Below are 14,861 nucleotides of genomic sequence, written 5' to 3' on the forward strand. Positions count from 1 at the left end.
CCTTACCATGTGGGAACCTGCCACGTGTGTTCCATTGTAGATGGCCCCACTGTGTGCGGCGCCATGATAGGTAAATCCCTTGCACTTGGCCCCACTTCATGCCACCCCACTGTGTGCATCCTTATCACGTGGGGACCTGCCACGTGCCGTTCCATGGCATGTGGCCCTACGGTGTGCAGTCCCACTGTGTGCTGCATCATGGTACACAAACTCATTGTATGAATGAGTTCACTCGCCCCACACTGTGGCAGCCTCGTCATATACCAGCCCCACTGTATGCAGCCCATTGCATGTGGCCTGACTACGTGAGTCTGACTTTGCATGGCTCTACCACATGCAGCCCCACTGTGGGTAGCACCTTTGTACACAGTCCCCTTGTGTGTGGCTACACTCTGTGTGGGCTGACTGTGTAGCCCTAGCATGGGGGAAAAGTATGCCCCCCTGTGGTTCCGTGGCACATGGCTCCACATGAGCAAATCCATTGTGCACATGACCATTATGTGTGCGGCCCTACTGTGTTCAGGCCCATGTCCGGCCCCCTTGTGTATCCACCCGCCACACACAGCCCTACTCTGTGACCCTGATGATGCCACCCCACACACACACCACACACACACACCAGAGGCCCCTCCGCCCAGCCCCTCCTCCCTCTCACTGCAGGTGCTAATCGCCTCCCACCTCCCCTCCTACGAGCTGAGACACAACCAGGTGGAGTCCATCTTCCTGTCCGCCATTGACATGTACGGCCACCAGTTCTGCCCAGAAAACCTCAAGGTGAGGCCCTGCCCTCCCTCCCACCATCCACCTGGCCCCTGGGTGGGTGCCCAGGGAGGTAGGCGCTTGTGCCCGTGGCTGTACGTGAGGCACAGTGGCAAAGGCAGGCAGTTCCTCCCAGAGGGACAGAGCCAGTGGAGAGTGGCCTGCAGCTCGGGCTGGAGGCATGTGCCATGGGGGACAGAGAGGGCGGGCTGGGTGTAGTCCAGAAGAGGGTACGGGTGGGGGGCGTGCAGACGCATCCCTGCAGCTCGTTCCCTGATGTCCATTTACAAACTCCCTGATGTCCATTTACGGCGTAGGGGGGCCCTGGAAGCACGGGTGCTGGTACCACAAGCCTCCCCCAGCCTGCTTCCCCGCCCTGCCCCTCCCCCCACTCAGACCGGATGACATCTGCTTTCCCCTCTCCGTTTTCTGCAGAAACTAATACTTTCAGAGACCACCATCTTTGACGTCCTGCCCACCTTCTTCTATCACAGCAACAAGGTCGTCTGCATGGCGTCCTTGGAGGTGAGGGGGGCGAGGTGCTGGTCACAGCCGCAGCTCGCCCCTGCCCCCGTCCCCCTTTCGCTCCCGGGCCAAGCAGTGCCGTACAACGGTTGTGCACTCATTCTCTCCACAAGGCTGGTGTGTTAGGCCGGGTTGATTAGAGAAGCAAATCCCCTGACACTCGTTTGTGTAAGAAAGAGCTTTATATCAAGAAGCAATTAGATATCGAGGAAACATCCACGTTCAGGCCAACTCAAGTCCTTAAGTCTGATGATAGTCCAAAAGTCCCTCTTCCAGCGCACCCAGCCGCAGGCAATGATGCAGGATGCAGGAAGATCGCAGGCCGGTGGGTGCACCGTCTGGTGGATCCAATGGTGGTGGGTGCATCACAGGGCTCTGGCAGGTCTCAAAGTGGCCCACCAGCAGGAAGGTGAAGGGGCAGACAGGCTGGGGGAGGTTCCCAGGCCCCTCCTGATGAGAGGGCCACACCCACAAGGAGGCACTGTCAGGTTGCGACCTGACTGACAGGTTGACTACCACCTGTACACTCTTCGATAGCTTCAAGTCGACATGAATCATGTACTTACCGCAGCCAGTATGGCTGCTCACCCATTACACAGAGTGGATAATTGAGGCGCAGCCAGTATGGCTGCTCACCCATCACACAGAGTGGATAATTGAGGCGCGGGGAGGCGAACGCCTTGCTCAGAGTCTCAGAGCCAGGATTCAGGTTTTGGTCCAACATACTGGCGCAGAGCCACTGTGCTATGCGCTCAGTGGACCCCGCCTGACCCGGGCAAGGCAGGTAGTGGTAACTGGGTGCCACTAGGTCAGTCCCCACCTGTGGTGATGCTGTGTGAGGAGCGGAATGGCTCCTCCCGGTTGTCTGGGCTGTGATCTTATGGGCCTTTCTCCTGCAGAGGCTCCGGGTGGGTCCCAACGGCCAGCCCACCGGTTAACTGTCCATTGCTTAACCTCTGTGCCACCAAGGCTTCTTAAGCAGGGCACTGGTGAATGTTAACCTCCAAGCGTCGCATTCGGGGCCCCTCTCGGGTCGCGAGTTGGGCTGCGAACTGCGCGGTCTCCTGCAGATCTCAGCAGCTCTGCAGGGGGGAGGCGTGGCTTCCAGCTCCCGAGCAGAGCTGCTGTTGGCTGTCGGGTCGGATGCGACCCCCAGCGTGTCTGTGCGCCGCAGAAGGAAACACTGCCCGCTCCCGAGCCACCCGCACAGCTGTTCTTAGTGTGAGCCCGGGGATGCAGCCCCTGGACCCTCCATCTCGTTGAGGACCTTCCTCGGCTTCCCTGCCCCTCCGCTTGGCCAAGCATGATGTCCTTCTCCAGGGACTGGGCTCTCCTGACCACATGTCTACTATGTGAGACGAAGTCTCACCGTCCGGGCCTCTAGGGAGCCCTCTGGCTGTGCTTCCGAGACAGAAAGAATTACTTCCGAGCCTGGGACAAGTTACAGCCTTGGAAACTCACACGGGCGGTTCCACCCTGTCTTGTGGGGTTGCTCTGAGTCAGAACCGGCTCGATGGCAGTGGGTTGGGTTTGACTTTGGTTTTTCGAGTTCCGAGCAGAACTGAGGTGCTCGGACAGAGGTCCCGATGGCCCACAGAGCTCTCTGGTTTTACAGATGACCTATGTCAGCCACTGCCCCGGGGCAGGGCTGAGGACGTAGGTCTTTGCCTGGCACTGCGGCGGCAGCAGTGGCTGCCTCCAGATTGTTGGGAGTTCCCTTGTGGTGCCCCCCCAGCCTGAGTCTTGTCGGCATGCGGGGAGGTCTTCCGCGCCACCTGAGCCGCTTTCTCTGTGCCCCTGTCCCAGGTGTACGTGCGCCGGGGCTACATCGCCTACGAGCTGAACAGCCTGCAGCACCGGCAGCTCCCCGACGGCACCTGCGTGGTAGAGTTCCAGTTCATGCTGCCCTCCTCCCACCCCAACCGGTAAGGGCATGGGCACCCTGCCTGATGCTGGGGCTTCTCTCCTTGCCCCTGCTCTGATCCACGGTTGGCAGAAACGAAGCTGGCCCAGTACTGGCCTCGCAGAACCGTGCCGTCAGCTGTGGTGGCCACGGCCCACGTGTGCTGTTAGACGAGCGAGCGAGCGTCGGCCGGGAAGCGTGGCTGCAAGCCGTGTGCTCCTTGTCTTGTGTGGCCCGTGTCTGTGACCCATGGCCCGTGGCCAGTGGACTGCACTGCACAGATGCCTCGAAGAGTGAATGAAAGGAGACGCCCTTGCTTCTGGGATGGTGCCCAGTGCCCGGCCGGGGGAAGTAGGAAGAGTTAGGCAGCACCGAGCTTGTCATGGTGGATGCTGTTGGGGGCAGGCAGGCTCCGGAGGAGCCCTGGATCTCACCCACCCACCCCTCACCATCTCTCTGCCCAGAAGCAATGATCCCTCGTCCTGACTCACAGCTCAGGAAGCCCAGTTGTCACTGGACACAGGCCACTCTGCTCGCTCACATGGAGTTGGGGGTCCACCCTAGGTGGTCTGCCCCTTCCTCACTTTTTCCAGGCACCAAGTGGCCCCTGGCTGGCGGGGGAGGAAGTGGCTGCAGGGCACAAGGGGCCACTCGTTTGTGTCCACGCAGCTGGGCGTGGCCCCTGATGGGAAGAGGGTGTCCCCGGCACCTTTGACTTGCTCGGCCACCATCCCTTACAAAAGAAAAGGATGTGTGGGGGGTTGTTCATTAAGGTCAAATAATTTGTAATTTAAAATTAGCCATGTTCACCATTTTAAAATGTACCGTTCACTGGCATTCTGTTACCCTTCACGATGCCGCGTGCAGTCGAGTTGAATCGGTGCATTCGCCGTTGGCGGAGAACGCAGGCAGCACTGTGGACCGGCAGGAGCCAAGCAGCAGTGTCCTGGGAGAAGGGCAGCCAGAGAGCTCCTTAGAAGCAAGGATGCAGGACTTTGTCTCACGCACGGGGACACGTGGTCAGGAGAGACCAGTCCCTGGAGAAGGACGTCATGCTTGGGAAAATAGAGGGTCAGCAAAACAAGAGGGGAAGACCCTGGGCAAGATGGGTGGACACAGTGGCTGTGACCACAGGCTCATACATGAGGACGGTTGTGAGGGTGGGGCCGGGCCGGGCAGTGTTTCGTCCCGTTGTGCACGGGGGTCACTGTGGGTCAGAACCAACAAGATGGCACTTTGCCACTTCCTATGCCCCACACCTTTTCTTCACCCACAGTAGAAGCTCCAGCCCCCTCAGCAGGGCCTCCCCACCACCCCCTGGCCCCCCAGCACCTGGTGGCCACCAGCCTATGTGATATCTCGGCCCGAGTCTTGTCTGAGACCCCACACTATTTGCCGTCTTGTGTCCAGCTCACATCACTGAGCATAACTTCGGAGGTCCAGCCTCACCATAGCACGCCCCGGACTCCGTTCCTCTTCATGGCTGAGTAATATTCCATCGGCGGTACCATGGTTAGCACTTGGCTGCCGTCGCTGAGGTCAGTGGTTCGAGCCTGCCAGCCTCTCTCTGGGAGAAAGAGGAGGCAGCCGTTCTCGCTTCTGTAATGACTGTCACTTTGGAAGCCACCTGGGGGGGCGATTCTACTCTGCCCTCTCAGGTCCCTGTGTGTTTGAACTGACACAGCCGCGGTTTTAATGTTCCACTGTATGGGTGGACCTTATTTTGGGTGTGCAGGCAGCACACAGGCTGTGTTGACCTTGCGGCTAGGCTATTGGGAACAGCCCTGCCCTGCACACCTACGTCCAGGTGCACCATCTCTTTACTCTGGAAACACAAACCGCAACTCGCCGCCCTCGAGTTGATGCTGACCCATAGATGTCCACCCTCTAGGACAGGGAGGACCCGCCCCTGTGGGTTTCTGAGACAGTAACTCTTTACGGGACTAGAAAACGCCGTTTCTCTCCCACAGAGCAGCTGGTGGGCTTGAACCGCTGACCTCGCGGTGAGCGCCTCACCGTGCAGTCCCCCGGCCAACAGAGCGCCTTATCTCTTTCCTAACCCATCATCTTGCAGGGCCCACGGTGCTGTCCTGGTCAGGTAGAGTGATGCTGCTCTCTACAGCAGCCGTGGGCTCTGGGCTCTGGAGGGGCCCCTCGCGCTCTGCCGTCTCCCCGTCTGCTTCTCAGAGGCCTTTGCTTGTGGCTGCAGCGGTCCACTCTGATTCGTGGGGGCTGCATCGATCAGATCTTGTGTCTACGCGGGCAGCAGGTTTCAGGCTTTCTGGAGCAGGGATATGTTTTTCCAGCCTCTTGGGGTTTTCAGAGAGCTGTGTGTATCTTGCCTCAGGGGCTGGTCTCTTAGGAAGGCACTTCCTGTTGTTTGTCATCTTACTTGTATCTTACCCGTCCCCCGTCCCCCCCAAAGGATGGTGACGTGGAACCCAATCAAGAGAAAGACGGGCTGAGTGGGGCTTGTGGGCCACGATTCTGAGATGATGGTCCGCTGGCTGGACTTGGCCGCCGGGAGTCTGATCAGCCCCACAGGGGCACGGAGGCTGATTCCAGGGGTTCTGTCACCGAAGCACACACGCAGGTCCTGCCCCATGTGTTGGGGGGTGGTCCCTAAGACCACCTCCTGGTTTCGATGTTTTGCTGGGGCAGGGTAGGGAGGTCCTCACGGGGCTCAGCACAAGAGTCATCATCCCAGCCCTGATCGGTTTCCCTGAAAAGACACAAAGGGAAATCAACAAGGGGACAAGGTATAGGAGCCGAAGTCAGGGGAGACCAGGTGCACGGTTCCAGAGCCTCCTCACGGCAGGGCCACGCAGACCAGTCGCAGAGGAGTTGAGGGAGGCGCTGGGTGGCCCCAGGCCCCGTGTCGGAGTGGCACTGCTCTCCGCGCATCTGATTCCCAGGAAGTAGACTGGCAGACCTTGCTTCCGGGGGGTGCTCTCCAGCCCAGCCTCGCGGGTGGCAGTTTGGGGACGTTTATCTGCGCCCCTCACGGGCTCCCATCTTGATCCCTCCGATACTCGGGTGGGCTGACCGAGGTGAAAGGCTGCCAACCAACAGGTTGGGAGTTGGTGCCCTGGACCTTGATCGGGGAGCGGGTGGTGCTGGGATCCCAGACTCCAGGCGCCCAGCCTGTGTTTGAGGCACAGCATGTCACTTGACTGGCGCCAAGAGCCGGTAGAACTGGTGTGGCTGCCCTTAAGGCCCTGAGTCCTCAGGTCCCAGCGAAGTGCCCAGCAGGCAAGCCGGACGCCTTCGTCCTCTGCACCTTCTGGAGGAGGAGGCGCCCTGGTGGCACCTCAGGGTCAGTGCTGGGCTGCTAAACCTACTTTGAAAACCCACTGGCCACCACGGCCTGCTGCTTCCGTAAAGACAGACAGCCTTGGGAACCTGTCAGCATTGGGTGAGCGTGAGTCAGTTTGATGACGGTGTTTGGTGCTGGTTACCTGATAAATAATGCCCCCTACACCGAAGTCTACCCCCCGCCCCCCAGGTGATCCATGGGCTGGACCCTGGTGACTAGAGACCCCCACACCTCAATAGGCTGCTACTGGTCTTTGGGTGAGGTTTGGGTCTGACCAGCGAGCAGGTTTGCTGATGTAAGTGCAGAGCAGTGTGAACAGAGGCCTGGGCCAACTGGCTGGGTACAGCCCACCTCTCGGTGCGGGACGTGGGGGGTGGAGCGGGACATTGGCGTTGGGCATGTTCAATCCATGGGTCTAAATTCACCACTTTGGATTTACATCAGCACCGTGTCGGGACTGGAGTTTTGCACTTGGCATGTGTGCATGCATCATTCATTCATTCATTCGCTCACTTGAGGAGCTCTTCCTGAAATGCTCCAGCCCAGCCCCCTGGCTCAGCCTGGGTCTGTGCACAGCTGCTGCACCCCACCCACCCCTGCCGCCCTGCAGGATGGCGATTCCCATCAGCGTTACCAACCCCGAGCTGATAAGGCACAGCACGGAGCTCTACATGGACAGCGGTTTCTCCCCCAAGTGCCAGCGCATGGGGGCCATGGTCGCCTTCCAGAGGTTCGAGGACTTCATCAGGTACCCTACCCACCACCCCCGCCCAAACCCCCACACCGAGTGGTCTTGTCCATGATAGCATTAGTCCACACGGGCACCCACCCCAGCCCCCATCTCTGCACCTTCCGAACTTAACTGCAGGGCCCACAGCAGATAGTGAGATTTCTCTCTGCCTTGCTGGTCCTCATCTGTAAAATGGGTACCAGAGTTAAAGACGTGCTTCGGAGGGCAGCCGTGACCCTTGGACAGTGTACAGGAAGTCGTAGGTCTAACACAGTCAGCATGTCAGTGGCTCAGGAAGCCCTGGCGGTCAGCGCCTTCACGGCCTGCCCTACCTGCCTGCCTTGCGTGCTGTGCTGTGAACCTTGGCCTGAGGGGAGGGGGGTGGATCTGGATTCCCCCCCAGCCACCCGCAGTGGGAAGGGGAGGTGAGAGCTGAGCTCCAGTCCACTGCTGCCCCCTGTTGTCCCTCTGTGTGTGACCTGGGACCTTGCAAGTCTGTTCTTCCCTCTGTGGGAAGACCCCAGCCTTTGGCCTGGTCCGGGAACCAGGGAGGGTCTGCCCAGGTTGGCTAAGATCAGCGAGTGTGGGCTGGAGAAAGACCCAGGCCTGCCGCTCCCATTGGCCAGCATTGGGCAGCTGCCCCCCTGTGCCCCTAGGAACTTTGATGAAGTGATCTCTTGCTTCGCCAACATGCCCAAGGACGCCCCACTCTTCAGCCAAGCCCAGAGCTCCCTGTATTCTGAAGATGACAGCAAGGTACTTGCCCCAGCCCAGTGAGGGAGACGCGTAAGGGCTTGGGTCCAGGGAGGTGTTGGGGGCCGGGGGGGTGGGTGTGGATGGTTGCCACCCAGCTCGTGTTTCCTCCACGTAGTACCCACGGGATGAACCAATCCACATCCTGAATGTGGCCCTGCAGTCCACGGACCACCTGGAGGATGAGGACCTGGTGCCCGTCTTCCGCACCTTTGTGCAGTCCAAGGTGCTTGGGCGGGGGCGGCGGGCGGGCCCAGCTAGGTGGCCCCGTGCCTGAGTGGTGTGAGGAGCGTGTCAGAGAGGCCTGGCTTCTGCAGAGCGGGCAAGCTGGGCAGCAGGGGCAGAGCATGGCCGAGCCTCGGCTTCTCCATGTGTAACGGATGCGGGCAGCTTCTTTCGTTGCCAGTGATGGCGGGAGGAGGGTGGTCTCGCTGGAATGACCGGAAGCCACGGCATTAAAATGGCCACTTACACGGACAACCACGAATGCAAGTAACTGCGGCTACTTCAGAATCCTCCTATAAGTGCGTGTGGTCATGTCCAGCACACATTCCCCCCCAGTGGTAGGGACGAGGGTGAGGTACCTGCAGGGACCCCAGGGGGGCAAGTGAGGCTCAGCCAGCAAGCCAGGTCCTAGGGACAGAACAAGGTCACGTGCCTGCACACATGCACAATACGTATACGCACACACAATCCACACATGTACACACAGCGCCACATTTGCACACATGTACACAGCACACACAATCACCTATTCCATATGTGCACACATCACACTCATGCTCACATGCACACATACAATTCTCATACACTCTCCTACTTATACACATGCGCACACATCGCGTATGCTCGCATGCACACTTGTACATGCATTTGTACACTTGCACACATATCACTTATGCTCACACAAACACATATAAAACACACGTACACACATTAATACATGTGTACACATATGCACATGACACACGCATTCACACATTAAATGTGTGCACAAGCCACAGATATGTGTGTACATGCATACTTATCCGACTGCTGTGCACACACTCATGTTTACACACGTGGAATATGCACATAGTATATATGCACACATTACATGTGTGCAGCCACACTCGTGTACACACATGCACATGCATACACACAGGACACAAGTACCCGTTTATGTGCTGGCCACCCACACTGACTTATGTAAGCCTCAGTGTGAGTATGTGTATCTAGACTTACATGCACACTCATGTTCATACTTGTATACACACATTTACATACATTCACATATAGACCCATTGTGTTAGTCTGGGTTGACTAGAGAAATGAATCCAGAGATACTCTTGTGTGTGTAAGCAAGAGTTTTATATCAAAGAACAATTGTATATTGAGAAAACATCCCAGCCCAGTCCAGATCCAGTCCATAAGTCTGATATTAGCCCCCATGTCCGATGCTCGTCCATAAAGACTTCTTCAGACTCATGCAGCACATGCAATGATGCTGAATGCAGGAAGATCACAGGCCCGAGGTGGAAAGTCTTGTGGATCCAGTGGCGGTGGAAGCATCTCAGCGCTGGCCGATATCAGTGTGGCACCATGTGGCTTGTCAACAGAAATGTCGAATAGAGTGAGAGAGAGTCCAGAATCTTTATGTTAAGGCCACGCCCACACAGGCATCATTGGCTATGGCCTGATTGACAGGATAGACCCCACCCCTTCACTCATAATTCTTTCAAGTTGACATGAGATTGCCTACCTACCACACCCACCCATTTACACATGTAGCTCCATGAATGCACACAGCTCATGTGCACCCGGGTCTGCACACACGTGTTCACACACATGTATACACACATTCATGTAGGATGTGTACATACCCACTGTATTAGTCTAGGTACTTTGGAGAAACAAATCCACGGCGACTCACGTATAAGAGAGAGTTTTATGTAAAGAAAATGTGCATCACAAAAACATCCCAACCCAATGCTGCCCAAGCCAACAAGTCCAACATTAACCCATACCCAACACCAGTCCACAAAGTCCTCCACCTCACAAAACAGAGGCAATGATGCCGACTGCAGGAGGAAAGCTGAGTCAGTGAACGTGTAAGCATCTCAGCACTGGCAGGGGTCTCCACACGGCTGCTCCAGCACCCAGGGCTGCATCGGGATAGATCCATGCGGCTTCTCCTTGGGGATGTCTTGTAGGAAATCCATCTTGCAAGCTGAAGCAGGGAACTGCTAAGGCAGCTGCACCCGATGCAACCATCACAAAACAAGAGACCCGAGAACTAGAAAGGCGAGGCTTCACCACCCATTTATCCCTCCGCCTTTCAACCAGCACCACATGTGATTATCGGCCAGGCTGGCACAATTAACTAACTCACCCACCCACACACTCACATGGACACGTGTGGGCCTGCATACACTTTCCTGTGCAGGTGCCCCGTGAGGACCAGCAGTCTGGCTGGCACCCCTTTCATTCCGCAGCCCCTCCCTGCACCACCCCACCACCTCCCACAGCAGGGGTCTTCTGAGCTCTCACCTCTCAGGAACAGGCCTGGCTCGGTGTGTCCCCTAATCATTTCCCTCACCACCCTGACACGGCAGGCAGCGTCTTACTCCCCCGTGCCCTGACAGTTTCCCTGGTTCATCCCAGTCTCGGCACGGACCAGAACTTCACGGATGGCCCTTGATGGCCCAGTAACGTCCCGTTGCCTGCACGGGCCACCTTTTGTTTGCCCGTCCATCACCAGCACCTCTTTTTTCCCCCTTTAGTAATAGTGTTGGGGAGGTATAATTCACAATCCCTACGACTCACCTCCAGCTCATGCGTTTGAAAGGTCTGCCTGGAATTGCACATAATCACCCCTCCATCCGTTGTAGAGAGTCTTCATCACCCTCAAAAGAAGCCCCTCTCCACCTCCATCCCCAGCACCCTCGGCCTCTGAGCCTGGCTGGTGCTGGCGGGTGTCGGTGAGACCTCGTGTGACCAGTAGAACCGCCCACAGGGTTTTCTAGGTGGACCTTACAGGGCTGCTGGTGGGCTGCCAGCCTGGTTGCAGACAGCAGACATTTCCAGTCTGTGCTAACACGCGGGACATGCTACTCAGAGTCAAGTCAAGCGGCGTGCCAGCAGTCTGCACGCCTGGCGTCTCTGACTGCCAGGACCCATCCAGGCCGTAGCGCGGGTCGGGTTGTCACGTCCCCTGTGTCTCTGCTTTTCAATGCAGAAGAATATCCTGGTGGAGTATGGACTCCGGAGAATCACGTTCTTGATCGCCCAGAAGGTCAGTCTGTCTGTATGACTCTCGGCCCTCCTCCAAAGCCCCGTCCTGTGGGTCCAATTGCCATCCTGCAGATTGGGGTGGGAGAGATCGATCATGAACTGGAACATGGAGCCTGTTCTGACCCAGAGCGACCCTCTAGGATGGAGTAGAACTGCTCCCGGGGTGGGGATGGGGGTGTTCCAAACCCCAAATCTTTACGGGAGTAGACAGCCTCATCTTTCTGCCTTGGGGCAGCTGGTGGCTTTGAACTTGTAACCTCATGGATGGCAGCCGGGTACTAATCTCCGGTTCCACCAGGGCTCCTGAGACAGGAGGAGGCTTTCTAAAGGAACCACTCTAGAAGCAGATTGGGTTATGTATTTATTTTTGAAACAAACCACCAAGTAAGTGCGCCAATTATTTAACCAGCCTGGCTTGACGGAATTGTCTTCTGTTGTCTTTTTGCAGAAAGAATTTCCCAAGTTTTTTACATTCAGGGCAAGAGACGAGGTAGGAGCCCCGGAAACCCTGATGCACCTTTACATCCATGGAGCGCGTGGCCCCGGTTCTAGACCGTGACAGCCGTGGGTGGGCGCCCTGTCCTCTGGGGTCGTGATTCCGGCTGGAACGTGGGTTTTTGGAGCAGAGCCCGTGCTGAGGTAGTTCTCAGTCCCCCCAGCTCCGATGGGACGCTTTCTCCCTTGGGTCATCTGGGAAGTTGCTGGTGTGGTCAGTCGGACGGCTTAGCCTATCTCTTTTCCTTAGTGTTTCTTTTTCACCTAGGACAGAGGTTGCCAAACTGTGCCCTGCCGGCTGTTGCTGTAAATGATGTTTTGTTGATAGCCGTGCAGCTTCCACACATTTATCAGTTGGCTGACCTGTTCCCAGCACAGGCCCGGACCTCATGCAGGTTCAGTGTTCTGTTCTGGAATGGACCTGAAGAGGTGCCTTTCCTAGCGAGGAACCATCCCTCCTCTGGGTTCTCCGCTCACTGCTCATTTTGATCTTCAGCACGACCGGGTGCTTCTTTTGGGGGGACTGTTTATCACAGAGAAGCCAGGGCTCAGTGACACCTGGACGGCATCTGCCTGCTGGCTGTGCTGGCAGATCTGCTGGGGTCAGCTTGGTTCAGCGGGAGCTCAGGAGCTCTGAGGCTGACCACACGCCCATCAGACAGATACTCGGCCACCTCTGAGCCTTAACAGAGGTGACTGTCCCCAGCCTTCAAGACTGCTCTCCTTCTGCTGAGCTTAGATCAGGAATGCTAGGTTCATGGACACGAGGGTCTATAGATAGGGTGTGGACCACGCAGAGCAGCACCCTGATGACCAATTCTATGTGTGTCTCTGTGCACATTGCTGTGTATTTACGTCTGCGTATCTGGTGTGTCCACGTCTCTGTATGGGCCTGGCATGTTTGTGTCTTTGCCTGTGTGTGTATCTCTGTGTGCCTTTGTATATTTATGTTTGTACCTGTGTATGTGTGTGTGTGTGTGGTGTGTACACATCTGGTGTGTGTCTATACACGTGTCTCTTGTCTCTATATTTGTGTGTCTGGTCTATGTCCCTGTGTGTATCTTTGTGTGTGTGTGTATCCGTGTCTTCCCGTGTTTCCATCCCTATCTGTGTGTGATCTGTGTGTGTCCGTGGGTCAACCTGTGTGTATTCTTCATGCATGTATATCTGTGTCTGTTCATGTGTGCACCTGTGTGTTTCCACGTGTCCGTCTATGCATGTATCTCTGTGTCTGTCCATGTGTGTATTTTGGTGTGTGCCCATGGGTCTGTCCATGTGTATCTCGGTGTGTGTCTGTCGATGAGTGTATCCATGTATCTGTGCATGTTTCCATGTTTCTATCCATATGCGTATCTTCCTGTGTGTCACTGTGTCTGCGTGTTTCCGCCTGTGTGCATACCTCCGTGTGCCTGTCCGCGTGTCTGTCCGCCTGCAGTTTGCAGAAGACCGCATCTACCGCCACCTGGAGCCGGCGCTGGCTTTCCAGCTGGAGCTCAGCCGGATGCGAAACTTCGACCTGAAGGCGGTGCCCTCTGCCAACCACAAGATGCACCTGTACCTGGGTGCCGCCCGTGTGAAAGAGGGCGCTGAGGTGACAGACCACAGGTTCTTCATCCGGGCCATCATCCGGCACTCGGACCTGATCACAAAGGTGAGCGTTAAGGCCCACCCCCACCCCTACCCCCTGAGGCGCAGACTCCCCGCCCCAAGTCCCTGCTCTGGACTGGCTGCTGGGGGCAGTGCACCCCCGGAACTACCTCGCCCTTGGGATGCCCAGCCTCAGGGAGCGGCTGGTGAGTGTATCCCCGGGGGCACCTGCACCGGTCTCTTGTGCAGCGTGGCTCTCTCTGCCTGAGGAGAAGGGCCGCCGTGGAGAGATGCTGGCTTTCCCGGCGGCCTGCAATTATAAAAGCAACCCAGGATTACATTAGGAAGTTTTGAGCGGTTTCGGCAAGTTGCCACCCTTCCTGATTTTAAAAAGTCACCTGTAATGGTGACAGGCACACTTCAGCAGAGGTTCAGTTGAAAAGGCCCACCTTTCAGCATCCGAGAGCACAGGGCACCCCGAGGTGGGGGGCATGGCCCACAGATGGGCGCTTGGGGAACAGGTGGTTTGCATGGGAACACCTATCTAGTCACTGTCCACACCCTCCAGGGTCACTGTGGGAATATACGGCAGGCATGCCCTTTCCAACAACTTTTTATAATAGACTCTTGGAGCAATTTTTAGGTCTCAATGGGCCTTCTTAAGAATTCGAGTTCCGATCTACACCCCGTGCCACCAGGGTCCAGCTGTGGACCCGTCCCTGCCTGCCGTCCGAGCTTCCTCCCTGGACCAACGCTGATCAGCATGGTGTGTCATGGTTGCCGGACGCCGGCTAGCTCTCCGGTCCCTGTGCGGTGACGGCCCACTTGCAGCGTGGCTAGTGTGCCTGCGTGGCCACCCCGCTAAAGAGGGTCTTCTTGGTTTTCTTTGTCACAGTCCTGTCAGGGTTCCAGGAAGGGTGTGCAGGGAGTACAGAACGGTTCTGTAGAACTCCCCTTTCCTTAGCTGCCCCCCCAAGAGGTCTCTCCTGTTACTTATCTTCCTTCCATTCCTCTAATACGTGATCCAAGACTGACGCATTGCCAGCAAAAGTCTGTAGCTGCAGCAGGGCTCCTGCTTGGTAGCTGTCCTGTAGTCCTGTGGGTCCGTGTGTTTGTTGTTTGTGAAAACCCCGCCTCTCCAACATTTCTGCACACACAACTCCTTTCCTCGTGTTGACCGATCATCACCACGATCCATTGCCGAAATTGTTCATCACCCTGAAGACACGCAGGATTCCCCCAGTCAGGATTCCCTGTTCCCTGTCTTCCCCACACCTCTCTGCCACTGAGTTGATTCCGACTCAGGGTGGCCCCGTAGGACAGAGTAGCATTTCCCCTGTGGGTTTCTGAGACTGTCGCTCTCGGCAGGAGGAGAAAACCCATCTTTCTCCCAAGGACCGGCTGGTGGTTTCAAACTGCTGACCTTGTAGCGAGCAGCCCAACGTTTAACCACTACACCAGCAGGGCTCTTACGGAACTCTCCAGGGGGCTGCAAAAGCAGGTGAACTCACTGCCGTCAG

General features: G+C 56.9%; 1 protein-coding gene across 1 annotated transcript in view; it reads left to right on the forward strand.

Annotated features, from left to right (window-relative positions):
- ACACB (acetyl-CoA carboxylase beta) overlaps positions 1–14,861 on the forward strand; it is a 125,725-nt gene that overhangs the window by 81,318 nt on the left and 29,546 nt on the right. Inside the window, exons 19-27 of the mRNA XM_045296685.1 lie at positions 661–774; positions 1,195–1,284; positions 3,091–3,209; positions 7,114–7,251; positions 7,890–7,989; positions 8,105–8,212; positions 11,204–11,260; positions 11,708–11,749; positions 13,190–13,405. Of these exons, the coding sequence (XP_045152620.1) occupies positions 661–774; positions 1,195–1,284; positions 3,091–3,209; positions 7,114–7,251; positions 7,890–7,989; positions 8,105–8,212; positions 11,204–11,260; positions 11,708–11,749; positions 13,190–13,405 (984 nt within the window). The remainder of the gene's footprint in view (positions 1–660; positions 775–1,194; positions 1,285–3,090; positions 3,210–7,113; positions 7,252–7,889; positions 7,990–8,104; positions 8,213–11,203; positions 11,261–11,707; positions 11,750–13,189; positions 13,406–14,861) is intronic.

This window comes from Echinops telfairi, unplaced genomic scaffold, assembly GCF_000313985.2.
Source record: "Echinops telfairi isolate 266 unplaced genomic scaffold, ASM31398v2 ScPeMD7_7412;HRSCAF=8450, whole genome shotgun sequence".
NCBI classification, from domain to species: domain Eukaryota; kingdom Metazoa; phylum Chordata; class Mammalia; order Afrosoricida; family Tenrecidae; genus Echinops; species Echinops telfairi.